Source organism: Chiroxiphia lanceolata, chromosome 6, assembly GCF_009829145.1.
Source record: "Chiroxiphia lanceolata isolate bChiLan1 chromosome 6, bChiLan1.pri, whole genome shotgun sequence".
NCBI lineage: Eukaryota > Metazoa > Chordata > Aves > Passeriformes > Pipridae > Chiroxiphia > Chiroxiphia lanceolata.
Genome location: NC_045642.1, coordinates 55,589,028 through 55,609,606, shown reverse-complemented (window position 1 = coordinate 55,609,606; position 20,579 = coordinate 55,589,028). Strand labels below are relative to the sequence as shown.

The 20,579-nt window shown below is 41.1% G+C and overlaps 1 protein-coding gene across 1 annotated transcript in view; it reads right to left on the bottom strand.

The window, feature by feature from the left end:
- KIF26A (kinesin family member 26A) overlaps positions 1-20,579 on the bottom strand; it is a 99,815-nt gene that overhangs the window by 49,357 nt on the left and 29,879 nt on the right. The window contains exon 3 of the mRNA XM_032691870.1: positions 16,952-17,452. Within this exon, the coding sequence (XP_032547761.1) occupies positions 16,952-17,452 (501 nt within the window). The remainder of the gene's footprint in view (positions 1-16,951; positions 17,453-20,579) is intronic.

The window sequence follows — 20,579 nt, the reverse complement described above, 5'->3', positions numbered from 1 at the left end:
GGTAATGCACAGTTAAATAGTTTGACAGGCATGAAGAAATGGAAAACGATAAGCAGAACCCTTTTGTTTTACAGTGTTATTTGGGAGCTGGCAGAACTGTTTATCTGGTTCAGTTATAACTGTCAGGAATTATTTCTCAGTGGCACATCATCTACAGGACCTATCTGTTTAAGAGGAACTAACCAAACAGTCACATTTGTAACACGTTTCCACATGAATAACTCCAAGAACTAAATAAAAAATTGATTTTTTTTTTAAAAAACATATATACTGCCTTGTTTTTCAGCATTATTTATCCTAGCAGCACAAGTGTATGACACTTTTTTTCTCCTGCAGACTACTCTAGTGGAAGAACAGGAGCGACTGGAGATGCATCTTCTCCAGCATAATGTATCTGCAGTGTCTGAGAAGTTTGGAAGGTGGTGATTATTTTGAAATTTTTGCCAAAATATCAGACATCTGTATTGTGAAATTGTGTCATGTCTATATCTTCATGTTTAGGCCACCAACTCTTTGAAGTACCGAGTTCAATTAAGCCCCATCAGTCAAATGCTCACTGAAAGTGCTGGGATGCTTCCTTTTCAGAAAAACCTGCTCTATGTCTAGGAGTCCTGAAGATTTAATTAAAGATGACACTACAATAAATATCTGTCAAAAGAGTTAATTGCTTCATGTATGATAATATATGATATTTCTGTCATCTGAAATACTATTTTGACATTTCCAACTAATTAGCTAAAATAAATTCCAGGAAAGCAGACAGCCTTGTAATGAAGCACAAATGCAATTAGGTATTTCCTGGGATGCCACCAAATTTTAAATTTTGAGCTGCCATAGATCATGTTTTACAACTACAGATATGCAGACATGGTAATAGGGTTTTCGCAGTTACATACACACCCTCAATTTTCTCATACACCAACAACACAAATAGAGATTTTTCTCATGAGAATTGAGGCAATACCTAATTAAGGCAATACCCTGTTATTAGGTACCAAGTAAAAGAAAACTCTGTCAACCAAGCAGTGTTCGACAGGTGCATGAAAAGACATCTGGAGTTTCCTCTGGACTCATTCCTATAGACTGAGTGCTGAATTCCCAGTTCCCAGCGAAGTCAACAAGCAAAAAGTACACCCAGCTCTTTTGAATATCTGCTCTTTAAAGATTAGTACTATTATCAGTATTATGGAGTGTCTGACTAAAGCTTCACCATAGAGTGCTACACAAAAATGTACTTTTATAGAGCTCACCTAAGAGATCTGAGGCTGAGACACAGAAGAACAGTCATGCAGATTAACTTAATCCTAGCAAAGCTACTCACTCTAGAAGCCAAACTGGAAACTTTGAATAACCCTCTACAAAATCCTTCACTTTGTAATGCAGAAGTCTCACGAGATCAGATTTCTTAGTGATGCAGGCAGAAAGACAGACCAAGCACTGCGTGAGATCGAGACTGGCACATAGAAATGGCATGGCAAGAAAAATGTTCTTTACAAAGAGAGTTTGTCTATCCCATCCATGATCTACTGGCGATGACAGCCAGGAACAGAGATGCTTGGAAAAGGATCAGATCCACTCATGTGGTTAATTGCTTATAACTAAGTGATGGAGTAATGAACCTTGAGAGGGTCGATAAAGCAGGTATTTGATCATTAATGCACTGAAGCAACAGATGTGTGGTCCTGACCTATACCAGTCACAGAAAGTACATGGCATGGAGAAAAACGTGGATGGGTAAAATCCACTGTGATATCTGAACTTCAGAGTTACATGAACTGACACAAAGCACTGACAAATAGGTGGAGCTTACTATGGATTTAGCAATTTGCAGACTTAAAAAAAAAAAAAATTTACGTGAGAAGCTTTGGAGCCATCACGAGGCGCCTAAAAACTGGCACATCAAGGACTTCCATTCTCAGCAGCTATGGCCTGATGGCCAGCAAGAGAATGACACACAACCAGCAAGCACAGTGGCAGACACTGTCACATTAGTGTCTGAATATTCCCCCCACATTCTGTCAGGAAGACAATCATAATCCTCCGTCACATAAGATGTTGTCTCAGATTAAAAATTGCAGGCTCAAGATTAATTCCCAACACATTTTTCCACTCTCTTTCAGCAGGGGCTGTATTACACAGTGGACCTTGAAACAAAGAAAATTATGTTTAAGCAAAATTTTGGAAAAAAAAGGCAGAAGCAATAACATGTTTCCAACTAATCGCACTTTAATGAGAGTATAATCTCAATGATAGCATGATCTAAAGCTAAATATGAAATCTGCAGAGTTAGCGTGAAATGTCACTGAATTTTACAGTAAAGTGTAAGAGACTTGTAAGAACTGACTGGAACCTCTTAACAGATCAATTCCTGTAAAAGCAATTCACACCTAACAAAAATATGATCAATGTGTAACACATTCCTTTTACACCACTTTTTTATTTCTATGAGAACTTAGAAGCCTGTATTTCTAAGAGACCAATGCTTTTGGACATATTAGACATGTAACTTGAAATATCCAAATCAAATCTGATATTTCAGATAACGGATGGTTAATATACTTTCCAGAACAACATATCTAAGTTGGATGTTTGTAAATTGCCATTCCCACATTAGACACAGTTTCAAAAACTCAGACTGTAATTTCTGGATAAATCTGGAAGTTTTTTTCTCAGTTCTGTGTGTGCATGAAAGGAGGATGAAGGGAAGCCAAGGACAAGGCACTGATTCTTGTAAAGGGAGAAAAAGTGAAGACATGTAAGATAAAAATAATCAGAAAACTACTGCAGAAGACAACCCATATAGCTTCATTTGTCTTCAACTACCCAATCAGTATTCCTAAACACAGAGGTACCAACAGTTTTGCTGCATACTGAGAAGCTGAAAAACCACAAAACTTCCAAGTTTAGAACTCATTTCAAGGGCTGCTTGCACCATCCAAAGTGACAGGACTTTCCAGCACAGCCATATTCAGGTCTCCCTGAGATAGCTACATCTCTCAGGAGATGAGGAGGAGGACTCAGGTATGAGGAAACTTGCCAGGTTCAAGTCATATGCCCTGAGGCAAGAACACTAAAGACAGGTAATGGACCTGGGCACTTCAGCTTGTCACACCACAAAAAAAGAATGCAGGAATTACTTCATGCTCCTTCCTCATCTCAACACATACTTTTTCACAAGTGTGTATGGAAAATGTAATTCTCTAGAGGACTGCAAGCAACTTTGCATGACTTTTTCAAGTATGCAAGTCTGCACAAAGAGAAGACTCCAAACTGCAGCTGAGAGGGAACTGTGCTTCAAAATTTACTGAATTTTCATAAATCACTCATGATCAAATGCTGAATCATAATCTTGTCACTATAAAGTGTTACTGACTGCACTGAATATTTAAAGTGTCATAAGCCTCCACATTCAGAAAGTAATGTTTGTTTTAATTTTCTAAGAAAAGGTTCACTAGACAAAAGACATTAACCCTCTGGAAACAAGCTAAACCTCGAAGGAAGGACTTCCAAAACTGCTCTATAGGACCCCTTTTCTCCTGTGTCACAGACAGGAGGGTTTTGGTACCAGGTCCCAGTGCCCACTCTGAGGACATGGGAAAAGAGCCAGACATGCTGTGTTCCCAGCTGGCAGCATCCACACACACAGCTGAAGTTGGCACGACCACAACAAGAAATTACAGCATGAGTTGTTCCCGCTTAAGACACTCCCCGCAAAGGCTGGGGGAGAGAGCAGGAAGAGATGGAGGTGACCAGACATCCTCAAGCTACAGAGGTGTGCTGGGCAGAACAGGGACATTCGCATTACACAGGTTCTCTACCATGCCTAGATGGCAGGAAACATCTGCCTGGGTTTAAACAAGTCAGATTAGTCCAAAATCACACTGTAAAGAAGTTGGCCATAAATGAAATATCCAGGGCCGCAGTACTCTTCAAGCCATTACCATCCAAAGGACAATTACAATCCTAACAAGCTCTTTACAAGTTTGAAATGCAAAGCCAAAAACTAAGCCATTAATGTTTTCAGTTTCCCAAATACTTCTATTATCTGGACATTGACCTTTGTCCAGGGATCCAAAAAAGCCAAGCTAAGTCATGCCACTTGGTCTCTGTAACACGTGCAAAACATATATCTGGTGACAGGCAAGAAAAACATGGGACTATAAAAATAGAGAGAAAAACTAACCCCAGGATTAGCCCCAGGACAGTACTGTCATGGCAAAAGAAAACCAGAAGGCTGGATAGAGCTGCAAAAGACTATCAAGAACAGAATCACAAAAGACAGAACGGGGAAAATTACAAGAACCTCAACAAGTCTAACACATCTGTGTAATCAGAGTCAGAACTCAATACAATTTACTTTGTTTCAAAAAATTAGTCCCATAATGAAAGCGCTCAACAGGGTTTCAACAGTGTATTGCAGGTAAAGCTCTAGCTGCTCTAGTACAGCCCGAGTCTGTACTGGTGATTTTTTTCCCCCCTTTTCTTCTTGTTTTTATCCCTTTCTGACCAACAGTCAGAATTCTGAGTATTTGCTTTAACTTACAATTTTCTCCTTTCTGAGTAGAATGTCACAGTCAATTAAATTGTAAAAACTGCTCGATCTAATGATTTTGCAATATATTAAAGCTACTGTTTGTATATGATAAAACAATAATTTTCTGCCTAAATGATTCATGCAAAGACTCTCACGACCAGTAACTGGAACAAATGTGACGTAAATCTCTAGCTGGATAATGCTCATAATATAAACCCCTCTTTCAAGTAAGCATGGATAAGTCCTGCACACGTCTTCTGTGTGAAATTCCTCCTCCTGACTGACGAGCATTACATAAAGTTAACAGGGCAGCATATGCCAGGTTGCAATGAAACATGTTCTGGGATAAACTTTTTTACTGCCATTTGACGTTGTTTCTTCCAGGGCTCATTATAAAATAACTGGGGCATTTTATAACTACAACACACTACTGTAGTCATTTTATAACCCGCAGCTGTGATGTGGTAACCAGAATGCCTAAACCTGTAGTTTCAAACTTTTATATGCATCTCGTGTTCAGTGCAAATCAAATGCAGAGCACAGTATCCCTTCTCTCAAAAAAGGTTTTTAGCTACAAAAGTTGCTAATGCCTGGCTTACCACTGATCTCTGAAAATGAGGCAGAAGGAGAAAAATTACAGAGAAATAGAATTAAACAGAAATAGGAGGGCCCATCTGCTGTCACAGACTGGAAAGTAATACAGGCGATCCTAAGACAACCTCAGAGCTCTTGCTTTTTGAAATTATATGTAAATTACTAAAACAGGTTGAGGGTTTGGATCTCAATCACCAAAAATTACAAGCAGTCTGTGCTTCATGCACAGAAAAGACCTCATCCTTCAAGTGCAGGGCACATGCACCCAGCTACATCCAGCACTGGCACCCCTGACAGTACAAGAATGGAGAATTAGCAGCTTCTTCTCTCTGACCGGGGCTTTTGATCTCAATCTGAGCCAGATCTCTCCTAAACCATGATCCTTGGTCCCTGAGAAATCTATTAAGGTTTTGGGCTGACCTGCATCTACAAAATGAAATGTCATTCCTTCCTTCAGATTGCCCAAGTTCTCAGCCTCTGAAGCCAGGGCTCTGGTAGTGCAAAGATGCCACCAGGCAGTGACAGACCAATTGTTCCACATTTCAGCTACTCAGGACACCAATACCAAAAGAGACAGCAAGCGATGCTCTTTTTCTTTCTTTCCTCACAGTTATCTGACCACCAGTCCCATGAACCTCACCCTCCTATTTGCTCATGTAAACCCACCACCTGGAAAGCCAGGAAGTCATGAAATGAGCTATCAAGAAGGACATAGATCCTGCTGCACATTAACATCTCAAATAAGGACTTTTCGTATGCAGTGGATTTAAAACAGCCAGGCTAGAGGAACTGTGTCTTCCAATGCCTCCAGGCAAGCAGTAAGTGTTGCCCAGAGCCTTTCCTGATGACAGGTATTACAATAGTTACAGCCTCCAAAGCCAAAAAATATAGCTGTGTACTGCTCAGGGTATTTATTCAAGTGGGCAAATACACAGTTGAACTCCTGCTTTTTGTCAGAGGTTGATATGAGCAAGCAAAGGAATTCATTAACAAGCTCATAATAATGCAAATTTCTGTCAGTTTAGGGTTGGGTTTCCGATAAGAAGACAAATGCTTTTCCATTAGGACTGACTTCCCAAGGCCAGATGTGTTTCAAACGGCCACTAAACACAGGACACATACAGAGCTTTGAGTTGGGAGAACTTGTGTCACCTTCCTGATTCCACAACAGAATTTCTCAATGATTTAGGCAACTCAACCAAATCTTGCTGTACCTTTATTACTCTCTATTCAGCAAAGGAATTACCATGTTCCCAATTTTATTATAATCACTATATTGTTATAATGATTGACATACAATGTCATCAAATAAAGGCAAAGGTGGACGGAGACTGTCATACCTAATTTCTATTTCAATCATGCTTGAACTGCTTACATATTAGATGTAACTGCTTTAAAAAGAACATCCCTTGGGATCAATTTGCGTGACAGCTACCACATGCAAGCCACCCATTGACTAGTATCTCACTTGAAGAGGTACAAGCCCTCATTATCTGAAGGGAAAACTGGGTATTTAGTACACCCAAATCCAGAGACCAAGATTCAATTACAGGCAAGCTCACGAAGCAGCATTAAGTTTGCACAGCTGTGATCATTGGGATGATTGCTGAAGGGCACTGAGGGCCCAAATGAGGGATGGAGCTGTGCAGGTGCAGCTCTTGTCTTCTGGCTGTTCCTTGCTATGTGCTGTTTGCTCGCAACGTGGGAACCGTGTAACCCAGGCACACAGACAGCCATGATCCACCATGACTAGAGTGAAATCTGCAAGCCTGTAGATGTCCCAAAGCTCTTTCAAGCAGCCAAATGCCACTATTAAGGAATTCTAGAATAATTTCCCAAATATGAGTGAGGGAAGAAGTGTCAGGTGAGATTTGACATAGATAAGACCATGTATATGGGGAAAAATAACTAAATAACTCCTCCACAGTGCTGAGCCCAAAACTTGCAGCTACAGTTTGGAATATCCAAGGGTTATTGTCAGTTCCTCTGAATCAATTCAGAGCCAAGAAAAAATAGAAAAAAAAATTTTGGACATCACAATGCAGGGCACAAAGAACAAGGAGGGTGTTCACATACTGAGAACCACAGAATCACAGAATCTGCTGAGTTGGAAGGGACCCACAAGAATCACCAAGTCCAGCTCTTAGACCTGCACAGGATCATCCCCAAGAGTCACACCATGTGCCTGAGAGTAACATCCAAACACTGAACTCTGTCAGGCTTGGTGCTGTGATCACTTCTCTGGGAAACCTGTTCCAGTGCCCAGCCACCCTCTGGGTGAAAAACCTTTTTCTAATATCCAACCTACATCCCCCTGACACAACTTCAGGCCATTCCCTCGGTTTCTGTCCCTGGTCACCACAGAGAAGAGATCAGTGTCTGCCCCTCCTCTATGAGTCCTAGTCCTGCATCTCAAGACAGGGTAGTGGAGTAAGGGAAATGACAGAGACAAGCAAGTAAATAGTCAAGAAGATGAAGCAACTGCCCAGGAGGAGTCCCATCCTCTTTCATCTCTCTCGCTTGGAGAGGGAAAGACTGAGAGCAGCCTGATTAAGGTTTACAAAGTCATGGAAGTGCACTGGGACAGTGAACTTGTGGAACCTGCTGACATAGGAGGCTGTGGAGGTAGAGAGTGTTTGCAGGGTCAGAAAGGAATTAGATCAATTCCTGCACGGTAGGTCCATAAACAGATACTAAAGGGAACAGACAGTGCCTCCTTGTGAATTTTCCAAGTGTGGGCACTGGGGAGTATGAGCAGACTGCAGAGAGCAGCTCTCCCTAAACACCATTTCCAGCTTCACTGCTGGAGACAGCCCAGGGCTAGATGGGCTGCAGCTGAGACCCAGCAGGATATTATTAATGTTCTTATCATTCCCATATAATCTTTTCACTACAATCTTAGTTTAACAGTAACAGAAGGTTGTGCTGTTCCCACAGGCCCCCAGAAGTATTTCAGAGTCATCAGGAGAGGCTGATGAGACTCAAGAGGATGTCCACACAGCTACCTGGCATGAAAAAACTAAACCCAGACCCTTCCCGAGCCAGGTATCACAAGGGCCACTCTCCCCTTCTTCGTCCTTCCACTGCTATCTCCCCCTAAAACTGCCTTTCACAACTTCACCACTATAATTTTTTGAGAAACAGGACAGGGACAGTTCTGAATGGCAGATCCATTAGCTTTGCCAAACAACACCAAAAACACAGCAATGGACTCCTGCCTATGGCACCTTTCAAACACTTCCTTCGAACCAGAAAAGAACAAACTCATCCAGTTTTGAGATAGTGGCAGTTATGTAAATCCAGAGGAATTAACTCAGAACCATTTGGGCACCAAACAAAAGCAATAGTAATATTAAGTCTGTTTTGGAAAATACCTAACCACAACATCATTTTGTATAATTATTTGGACTCACTTCCCCAGAAGAGTTTCACACTTAATCTTACAAGTATTACTTTCAGATTCAAAGAAAATCTCTAATCACTAAGCCCCATTACAGAGAATCAGAGAATGACTGGGGATGGAAGGGACCTCTGGAGTTATCTAGTGACAACCCCCTGCTTAAGCAGGTTCACCTAGAGCAGGTTGCACAGGATTGTGTCTGGACATGTTTTGAATGTCTCCAGAGAAGGAGATTCCACAACTTCTCCGGGCAGCCTGTTCCAGTGCTCCCGCATTTCAGTTTGTGACTGTTGCCCCTTGCTCTGTCACTGGACACCACTGAAAAGAGTCTGCTCCCATCTTCTTGACAGCTGTCCTTACAATATTTGTATACAATGATAAGATCCACTCTCAGTTGTCTCTTCTCCAGGCTAAACAGGCCCAGCTCCCTCAACCTTTTCTCATAAGAGAGATGCTCCAGTCCCCTCATCATGTTCACGGCCCCTCCCCTGGACCCTCTCCAGGATCTCCATGTCTTCCTTGAACAGAGGAGCCCAGAACTGCTACAGATGCAGCCTCACTAGGGCTGAGTATAGGGGCAGGATGACCTCCCACAACCTGCTGGCAGTGCTTTTCCTAATGCAGCCCAGGATATCATTGGCCTTCTTGGCCACAAGGGCACACTGCTGGCTCATGCTTTACTTGTTGTCTATCAGGATCCTGAGAGCTGCTTTCCAGTAGGTCAGCCCCACGTCTGTACTGGTACACAGGATTAATGCTCCCCAGGTACAGGACCCTGCACTTGCCTTTGCTGAATTTCTTTAGGTTCATCTCCTCCCATGTCTTCAGTCTGTCCACATCTTGTGACTGGCAGCGCAGCACTCTGGGGTATCAGCCACTCCTCCCAGCTTTTCATCCTACACAAACTTCCTGAGGCTGCACTCTGTCCCTCATCCAGTGTATTGATGAATAAGATGAATGAGAATGGACACAGTATGGACCCCTGGGGTACGCCACTGGCTGTTGGGCTCCAACTGGACTCTGTGCTACTGAACACAGCCAGGGTCCAGCATAGCACCTCTCCTCGTTGGCTCTTCTATCATCTGGAGAAGAAAGTTATCACCAACACATTCCAGGAACCTCTTGGATTGTTTATGCCCTGCTATGTTGTCCCTCCAACAGATATCAGGGCGGTTGAAGGATCAGGGCTTCTGAACACCAGATTGCTCCTATCTGTCTATGGAGGACCTCATCCACTCAGTTTTCCTGGTTGGGCAGCCCACTCACTATAACGTCACTGGTAAATTACCTCATCGTAGTTTTAAAGTTCTATTTTAAGTCTAATAATCTCATCATTGATTACTGTGACTGTATTCAAATTATAAATCCATTAGCAGCTCAACAATGAAATAAAATCAATAATGCACGTAAATGGGAAAAAAAGGAATTTAAATGCATACATTAATGTCACTTCGAGTAGCGCTATTTTATGCGCCATCTCTAACAAAACTGTGTCACATCATTAGCAATAATGTGAAAAATCTTTTTCAATTAACAGAGTTGATTTGATGCTATATTCAGTAAAGTGGCAATCCATTCTGTTAAACGCACACATATGAAATGCTTGAAATATCTATGAACTCTATCTATACATCATAAATTCTCTCCTAAGTGCTGAAACACAAAAGTAGATGCTTTTTCTACTGATGGTTTTTAGACCTCCTCTCAGAAGCTACCACCCAGGCATCTCAGTAATTGTAGTTGCAAGTAACAAAGAGCATCAATTTTTGCCCCACGCTTTGCCACTCATGCCACAAAACAACAGGAGATGCTTTCAGCAATGCTCACACTGTGCACAGCTCGACTGCCTGGAGTCCCACAACCTCAACACGCCAGAGTTCCAGGAAACAACCTGTGGAGCAAATGTTACATTCAAAGCACTTTTCAAAAAAAAAAAAAGATTCAAATCCTATTTTTACACAAGCAGGACAACTGGGCAATCCACACCTGCATCCAGCTGTGCAAATCAGTTCCTTCCATGTGGTATACAGAGACCACTGCAAAAGACTTTCTCTCCACCAGCCTGCACACAACTAAAGTCTAAACTCAGCCTGAAATTATCCCATTTCACTGCTGTATTAACTTTTGAACCCAAAGGGCATTACTCAGCTTCTGCCCACCCTTAACCCATATAGCCAGTGCAGAGCAACAGTAGCCTCATAGAAGCTGTTCTACATGAGATATGTAGAGCCTTTCTCAAATGTTGGATGACACTCCTGAGCTCCAACCAAAAAGTACGAACCTTCCTTGTATGGTGATTTGAAATGTTGGGGTGGCATGCGATGCACTGATTAACCATCAGTACACTGAAGAATTCATAGGAGAGCAAATTCACAGTATAAATGTACCAGCAGGAAGTAAAAGAAGCTGAAGAAAATGAAGTGAGTAGAAAAGGCCATCCCAAAGAAACTAGTTGAAAGGCAAGAGTAGAAAACTTAAATATTTGGGGTATTTAGTGTACCTTATGATACATTTGCCAGATGAGAGAATGACCTGTGGGCGAAAGGTAAATCCAGTGGATTCATTTGCACATAATCTCTCAAGTCTGCTTGTCTTAAACCTACTTCTGATGAGTTACAGGTGAAGTCTGGGCCAACATTCCTTATTATTGCCTGTTGACTTCAATTGTCAACAAAGGCAAGTATGGACTTGTTTCCCCTTGAGACCTGTAATAACAACTGCTTACCCTGCAGCGGTAAAAGATCAAAAGAACTGCTTTCAGGTTGTAATTTGAGCCACAAGAGGGTCTGAGTCCTACAAATAGTTACCCTGTCCTACAACTGTAAAACCAGTATTATGGTGGAAGTGTCAAACACACAACATAAAGAAATGCAGTCCGCACCCTCATCTAAGAACATGCTCATTTCCATCTTGTAGCCAATAATCCTCCTGTTAACTCTTGACATTTTTCCTACATCACTCTGATACCTGGAAATACATTAAAAAGTAACCTCATTTTGACACTCAGCATCCTACACTGGGGACAAGCTGGAATAAGAGAGCACAAAGATCTTAGCAACTGTACAAAATGGAGGGCCATGGTTTCCATCTGGATGGCTAAGGCTGAATTTGCAACTCACACTTTCCAAGCCAGTCTGCCACCTGGCTGCTGGGGCAGGGGCTTGGTGACAGTGGCAGCACTGGCCTCCTACATCACATCCCTCCCTCTGCATTTGCTAAGGCAGCAAAGTACAAAGCAAGGCATGACTGCACAGCAGAGATGCAGCAGTCACAGGAAAGGTCTTTTCCATGGGGGGTTTATATCAGGTTAGTATGAGAAAGCATTTAGTAATTTGGAGCAAAAGGCTTCCTTCTCCCATTGAGATTTGTTATGGAAAGTGACCCTCAGTAACTTTGAAGAGTAGTGTATTTTGCCACCTCCTTTCTTTCATGTACTTCCTCTACAAAAGCAATGTCACCAACACCACTGAAGCTAAAAGGAAGACAAAAAAGCCTCTATGCAGTCCTGGCCCCACCAGCTGTCTGACATTGACTTCTTGAGATTCAAGATGTTATACGTGGAGTCAGAAATATCCCAAAGCTCAAAGACATCCATATGTCTCACAGACATGATTTATGGTCAACACATTGTATTTTAATTGTTTCATTACAAAATATATTTCCCACGTTGTATTAATAAAAGGTCACTGAGAAAGCTATCAAGAAGGATTTTAAAAATTAATTTAAAAATCCATTTGGTATGACATTTATCAAAGTAAAAAAGCAAATGCTGCAAAGTAAATCTTGCCATTCTTCTGTTTTCTGCAGTCAGCTTTTTATTGCATCTTTTAAACAAAATGTAAGTCACCCTTGCTATAAACAAACAAAGAGGTTTTAAGGAAAGTCAGAGGCTGAACTGCTCTCTAACAAATCCATCTGGTTTAGATTAGGGCAAGGAAAAGACTTACTCATAGAAACTACAGGAAATCTTGAATTGTGACTAAAATAACTCAGAGGTTTTTCACATAAGACAAGCAAACATAATTAACTTTATAATCTATGCACCCATTTACATTGCTGTGGGCAGACCCTCCCTCTTTGAACCTTGCAGACCCAGGCCATAAACTCACACCTAACTTTAAATTTGTGAATACTCTCAGGGATGTACACGAAGCTTTTGATAATTTTACAATTTTACATATATATGCTTAAAAGTTTTACTTAAGTCACTTTGAATTTTACAGCACTCCAACTTTTTCAATTTCCTAGTGGTGCATTTTTTAATATTTTTTAAAACAACTTACAAACTGGTAAAGGTTCAAGGAGCCACAATATTTTGCCTTATAAGCAGTATCAATTGTATGTATTCAAATAAGAAATAGTGTGACAAGGATTTCATTTTGCATAGAGATAAAAGAAAAAGCAATTTGCAAATAAGCTCTATTTCACTGTGATGTCTTTATAGCACATGGCATGGCTATTTTAGCACTTTTATGCAGTACATAACACTGCATAATAATAACAGTCAATTTAAAGCACACAGTAAGACCTTTTTTTTCACACAATACAAAATAAATGCAGATACTTCTAATAGGTTTACAAGGTACTTTCAGTGGTCTTAATATCCTACCTCTCAGCCAGATTCCAACACATCTGAGAAGCCTAAATTACCCTCAGTTCTCTGCTTTTGCATTTAACTGAGTGCCAGTGCTGAGCAATGCTAATGTTTTTTCATTTGAGTAGTAACCTTATATTCACTTGTCAGTTTAGAACTAAAAACATCAATATAAAACTATTTATTAATTAAAGTTGTCAGGCATCCACTACAAATCACCTGTCTTACCCAGAGTTATACCCGCCCTCTCCACAGCGCTTGTTGTCTGGTCAGACAACTTATCACTGCTACGGGTGATTATTATTTGTAATTTTTCACAACAGGCCACTTGGGCAAAGGAACTGATTACATCTTCACCTTTTGCACCTTGGTTGAAATCCTACTCTTCCCCTCCCTGAACCTTCCTCCAGATCCTTAATTACTGTTCCTCTTCACAGCTCCCAAAGCCCAGTTATTATTTTGGTTTGAGTAGCAGCCTCACTATGCTTCAAACACACGTTCCTGTTCAAAAAATTTATAATCTATATAATGGATTTTTCACACTTGAACTCCAAACATGTATTAAAAATTTACGATGTCCTGCACTTGTGACCCCCAGCGTTCAGCCCAGAAGTGTTTTCGCAACCGTAAGTGACATTACAAGGTAATACATGCGAGTTTAGAGAGGGAGATGAGAGGAGCAAAAAAATCAAATCATTTTTTTCCCTCTCCACAGGCAATTCCACTACCATCACTATTAAAACTAACCATGAATAAAAAATACGGATCCTGGAGAAATGTCTGTAGGTACAAGGTCTCCTGAGGTCTGGCAGATGTACACTGGGGTGTATTTTCACTCTCAGAAGGCACTGGGCACACAGTACCCTGCATCAGCCACCCACACAAGGATTTGCTCCACATCACCCACCTGGGCTCTGCCAGCACCAGCTGAAAGCCACAGGCACCTTCGGTGGACAAGACCAGGACACTCATCCAAGGTGAGAAGGACAAGGCACCTCTTGGAGGTGCCTGTTGCTCTTCCACAGCTACAAGAGAAGCCTCAGTAATTAGCTTAGAACAAACAACTGTCTTTTGGGCAGCTAAAAATACTTGAGATGAACCCCAGCCTTCACCTGTACCTGCCTTCCCATTTTTAGAAAATTAATCACTCTCATTTCATATGCCTCAGTGAGTTAAATCACTGAGAGGTTAGGAACTGGGTAACAGCTTCCCATCAGGAAGTTCAGCACTTGTTTCAAGTACCCTTTGGTAAGGAAAAAAGGCAAAAAGATTCCCAGTGAAACGGGTATATACGGAGGAGTTAAAATAACTGGTATCACAACCAAGAGTGTAAACTCCCTGGGAAAAGATCCATCTTTTTCTTCTCCATTTGTGCAGTATCTTGCCTAAACTGGGACTGAAGACTCCAAGACGCAGTCACACATACAGTACATGCAATGCTGTCCTTTCTACTGCAGTAGTTCTACTTGTTCCAGAATTCCTCTGGCCAGACCAGCTTTGCTCTACAAGAAGATGGGAAATGTTACTAAAGACATCACTAAAAGTATGTACATCTACATCTTTCTTCTGGGTTAATCTGAAACCTAAACTCCTCCTTCAACTTCAGGAAAGAAAAGCCAAAATTCTCTCTCTAACCAGGGTTTAAAAAAAAAAAATAAAGGAAATAAATCAAGTAAACTTTTCTAATAGGAAAGGAAGTTCAGACTTGAGAATCGAGAGAAATAGGGAAATCCCAGTCCCTGAAAAATTGTAAGAGGAGGTCAGATAAGCATTGGACAAGAATGTTATGCAGTGAATGCTATCCTAGACAAGGGCTATACTAGCTTTTTCCTGAAATCTCTCCAATCCTATTTCCTTCAACACCTGTGATTCCTCAGGGGAAGAGCGTAGGGGAAGCACTTTCTGCCTCACCCACCCAAACAGCTTCATCAGACACAAGGCTCTTAATAACACAAAAGGCAGTAGAAGAATTCAGACAGACACAAGAAGCAGAATTTGGAAAGAGATACATGCACAGTTTTCGGTAACTACACTTGGATGCAAATGAATTTAAAAAAAAAAATTAAAAGAGATAAAACAACTGAAGACTAGCTCCTCTCCAAAAACTGCTTATAAATCGAAACTGCCCTTGCAGGTGCCTGGATCACATCCAAGCTGTCTCCAACAGCTTGTTTGTCCTTTCATTAAAGGTCACTGTTTTCCAGGCTACTGAGTTTCTTTGCACATTTCTTGATCGCACTTAATCTCTGTTGCATTATACACATTTTTCCTTCACAGGGGTTAAATGAGGCAACAGTTTTATGTTAGAATAGTACAGTGGTTAGGGAAAACCACATCTATCAGTCAGCATGGTTAAGCAGGAAGAAATCTGGAGCTGGCTGTTAGTGAATTATTTAGGACAGGAATAAGGGCAGACAAGGAATAAGCAGGCAAATGGAAGTACTTCTGCTTTCAAAGTGCAGGTTTCTTAACCCAGTAGCTTTCCCATTTTTCCTTTTACATTTCTGAGATATATACAGAATTTAAAAGGTAATTTAAAGACAACATCATACACTTACATTGGCCAAATTTATCCCTACTGCATGGAGCAACATCTTTGAGAAAAGCTCTTATAGCAGCAGTTCCTTACACACTATGAAGAGCTGAATGGGCCAGCTTTTTTCCTTTTCTCAATGAGTGATCTGATGCCAGTGGGTATTCACTGGATTTAAATGGGAACCCCTCAGAGATGGGATGTATGTGAATTCACAAATTTCCATATGAGAGAAAAGCATGGGAGGGAGGAATCATGCCTCCAAGCCTTTTCTGGAAGAAAACACAACAGTCAGGCTGCAAAAGTAATGTTACACAGCAGCACTGTTAAATATTTATCACTGATGATCTTGGAGCTCAACCAGCTGAAGCTACGAAGCAATATTAGGCAGTGTTTACATACAACAGCACAGAAGGCATTATGTTAAATTTAAAACTGTCTAGCACCAACATACCTAGTCTTGCAGGATCTGTTACATCTTTTAAGTGAAGACCACTACTTCAAATTGTACACATTTCATCATTACATACACTCCTCTGTTCACTACCTTGTGAAAACCATTTAGGAATAGATCTTAGTCAAAACCAATCACTATATCCTTCTTCTTAGCACAGTTCCATAGATAGTCACAAATACGTAATAGACTTGATTTTAAAGGTAGCATGCACCTCTATAAAGCTTTTTCATTTCCCACAAGAGTTCTTAAAATGCACGCAGAATACAGGAAATCAACATCAATGCTTAAAATCCAAGTGCAATGACATTTACAGGCATGTGGCTCTGAAGCAACCTTCTGAGCACCCTACTCAGCAGCAAACTGTTTTGCAACACATCTAACCTGAAGATTAATGCTCATCACGGTCCATCAACAGCAACTGCTGAATTGTACACAGCATTAGAAGCTCAGTGCTAGACTTGAGGGTCAAGTTCATCTTTGATATAATCCCATGAAGCTCCCAGAGTTTCATATGTGACAAACTTGGCCTTTTATGTTTTTCTAAAGGGGTTACCTGGTAGGTGACAGACAAATAACATCGCCTGCGTATGTGAAGCTAAAGTAGGTGCAAAAACATCTGAGGAAAGGATCTCACCATCTGAGATAAGAAAGCAAATTCCCTGTGACATCTGATAGAACATTGTTCAAAAGCTCTTTTTCAGCCCTTGAAACATGGCTTAGAATACCATTAGCTGATCCCGCTAAGATAAATATGTATACATCTCAAGTTTTATCTTTATCTCTCTGTATGTCCACACACATGTAAACAAAACTCAAACAGCTAAATTATTGCTACTTACTAGACAAGCCTGAGGCAGGAAGCTGTTCACCCTGGAGATACTCCACATGCCCTCGAGGTACTGCTGAGCTTGGATGGTGACCGAGCTCAGAGCGCCGCTGAGACCGCTGGGGGCCACCGTCACTTGAACGCTGGAGTTCGGAAAACCGCCCACGCCTTGAGACCATCCAAGTCCCTTCTTCCTCTCTGCTGCAGAGAAGAGATTTGGCGACTTTCCAGGCTGCCTGCCCACCTGCCCAGCAATGAGTGGCAGGTCTCTCTGGGAGGAGACAGTGACCATCCTGGGTACCATGCTGGTCACTGCCCCGGCGCCGGGCGGGAGGTCGGGCATTTCTGGGTAGCTGGTTTGACTGAGGGTGTGCATCATCTGAATGGCCTCCTGCTTCAGCTGATTCAAGTGAGTGGCACAAGTTTCGCATCTGCTCTCTCCTTCATTCCTGTTTTTCTGTAAATAGTCAGGCACTTGAAGCTTGTCAAAAATTAAAGCTGATAATCGTGGGTCCTAAAGAAGTGGAGAAAGGCAAAAAAAAAAATACTGAGTGAATACAGAAAGATAAAAAGAAAGGAAAAAAAGTTCTCTGATTTGCTCTCCGCTCACGGAAGTACTTTAAATCTGTTCTGGTAACTCTCAATCTTTTTTACCCTGAATACCTCAACAGGCTTGCAGGTTGCAGTGGATTAATAAACCGTAAGTGCATTCATTTGTATCAGACCCAGCATGAAAATGATCATCAGAATTAAACAGTGGAGCTGTGGTGTACTTGATAACTGCTCATTTTTCTAATTAACTCTCCTTTGGAGACATCTAAAGTGCCTGTGTTTCCCATGCTCGGGAGCATTGTTAGTTGAGATGCTGAACCTACAAATATCATAACTTGATTCAAAGGCATACCACCACCAGAAGCCCAGGCAAATTAGACTTTAAAGCATTTTAAAACATTAATGCATGACCTGGTAAACGTTTTGCTGTCTTCATCCTCAGAAATGATTAATCAAGTGGCATAAAAGCCAGTTTACGTGGTGCTGCCCACAGCTGCTTCCTCTGCTAGCAAGGACCGTTATTCCTGATCTTTGCAACCCAGATGGTTGCAATATTCCCTTATGCTACAGTTGCTTTGATGAGAAATAGATTTGAGCCTACAGCCGTGTGCGAAGGTGTGACAATGTACATGCTAAGAAGCTGATTCAAAAGCAACACCTATTTTGTTTCTACAAAGCAATTCCCCACCACCCCTTTGCCAGTTCATTTTAAGGCTGCTCAGACATTTTAAAACCCGGCACCATGTTTCCACTTCAGAGATAGAGTTACCTATCTCCTGGAATGCACAAATTCCTTCCCATCCCAAGCCTGCTACTGTAAAGATTAGTCGAGAGATTAAATCCAGCCCTGTTGTAAATCTGCTATCGAGACTAATGCCATGCAGTAAAACTGACCCAACTTAACACACTCTCATTGAGCTCTCTAAACAAATAAGGTTTTAATGAAATCTCAGCACAGCCAAAGGTTTATTTGTATAATTATTTTAAGTGAAAATATTTAATTTGCTTGTTAATAAAGAGGGCACACATAGCTAATAAGTCTGCCATCCAACATATGCTGGGGATATCCCCAGACCAGTTCTTGTTTTTAAAAGTGTATTACTTTATGCCAAGCTGCAATTGCTCTCTAGGAAATGAATGTCCTGTTAGAAAACTAATTCTGGTTTTAATTACAACGCACATCAATAAAACTCTTTAAAGAAGTTTTGGCACTGGTACTTTGCTTTGCTCTGAATTCAGAAAGTCCTAAACCACTGCCTAATTTCTGCAGCAGCAGCACAGAATTTATCTCATGTTCAGCTGTTGGACTATTCCTGGAATAGTTTTAATCTCTCACAAGACACATAGAGTGTTGATAGAAGCCATTGTGAGTATATCTGGCACTCCACAGCCAAAAGCCATTAACAAAAGTTGCTCTTTCTGCAATAATCTAAATTATTGTTTATTTACTGACTTAAAAAAAAAAAAAATACTTCTCAGGCTAAGAAAAGCTACTCCTGCTGCTGATTGAACAGTAAATTGCACTCACATTAGTGAATCTATATAAAAAATGAAGTGAAAGACACTGTTTCATTTTTGTCTCTTCTCTTCATTGAGGTTTAGATCCTAATAAAAATGCTTCTGAAGCTGCACAATTTGCTTACCCTCAAGAGGAGGAAAATTCTTTCCCTCCAAACCTCCCAAAAGATGATAATACTAAATTAACAGATATTAGTCAGGGGAAAAAAGGGAGTAATTAATATTTTAGAAACTTTTTTCTAACCCTTCAGCAGAAAGTGCTATTGGTTAGACTTAAACATAGAGACTTAGTGCTGCAAGCACTATTTAGCTTTAGGCAAAACAAAGGCCACACAGTCTATCTCCCAAGAAAAACAAACAACACCATGCTCTGTGCTCCACAGAAGCCTCTCCAAGAGAGAGCCCTCTGAGCAAATTCTTGCCGAGGCTGACACACAGCATCTATTCAGACAGCCCCAGAACACAGCACCTTCCAGCACTGGGTGCCCCGTCTGCGGCCAGGCACATCCCTGGTCTCACTCCTTTGATCCAAGTTGGGCACACAAGGAAGCACCTGCAGGTCCCAAACTGCATGAGCCTCATCTGGCAATGTTTAAATTGCTATCAAATGTCAAAAGTTTCAAATAAGCAATTAAAGCGAATTACTAGGTGAAACAGGCTTCTCATTTAAAAGAAATTACTTCTTTTGATGTAAAGAAAATTAATGACCCCAATTCTAGCTCCATAAACACAGTTTACAGCATAAGGCACATCAGAGTCAGGCCTGTCTTGCAGTTACAAAGAAATCAAATGGATGCCATATTAAAGGGGGGGAACAAAAATAAATTTAAAGAAAATAATATATTTAGAAAATTACACAAAGCATATGGGCACATAGTATGCCAAATTTAAACCTTGTAATTTATTTATGGTAAAAAAAAAAAAAAAAAGGCATCTCATTTCCAGTGCTTATATTTTTCCAGGCATTACAAGGAGCCTCTTAACCCACTCAACCAGCCTCTGTGACCCCCAGTTTGCATCTGTGGCCAACATCCTCCAGCACCTCAGTGAGGGCCCAGCTGGACTGTTAGATTACTTTTATTTTTCCACTCTGTGCAACAAAAACACCTGGCTAATGGTTGGGCGTGAAGGCCAGAGGAAACACAAGTTACTGTTAAAAACATTAACCATAACTTAAAAGTTTAGCCAGCCCCATTAAAGAGGTTTTACTATTCGGTGACAATGCCTGGTCCTGGGGAGCCCCTGCTTCGGCAGCTCGTGCCCCAACAAGGCTAGGGTGGAAGTTACACTCTCATGTTTTACAGAGGGAAGAAATAAAACTTGAGTGACCAAATGTGTTAGACACACACACACGGGAGGGGTGAAGCAGCTAAAGCCATCCTTCTTGCAGCTCCACCAGCAGAGAGGCAGCCCAGACAAAGGGGGTGTGCAAATCGCTGGGGGGAATGGCGCAAAAACTAAATGTACAATGTACAAGCCTCTATTCCAAACAGTGCTCCAAAATCACTTTAGTCTGCTGTGCTACAAAGAACATGACTCTTTTGTTCCTCCACAGCATAAATAAACTATGC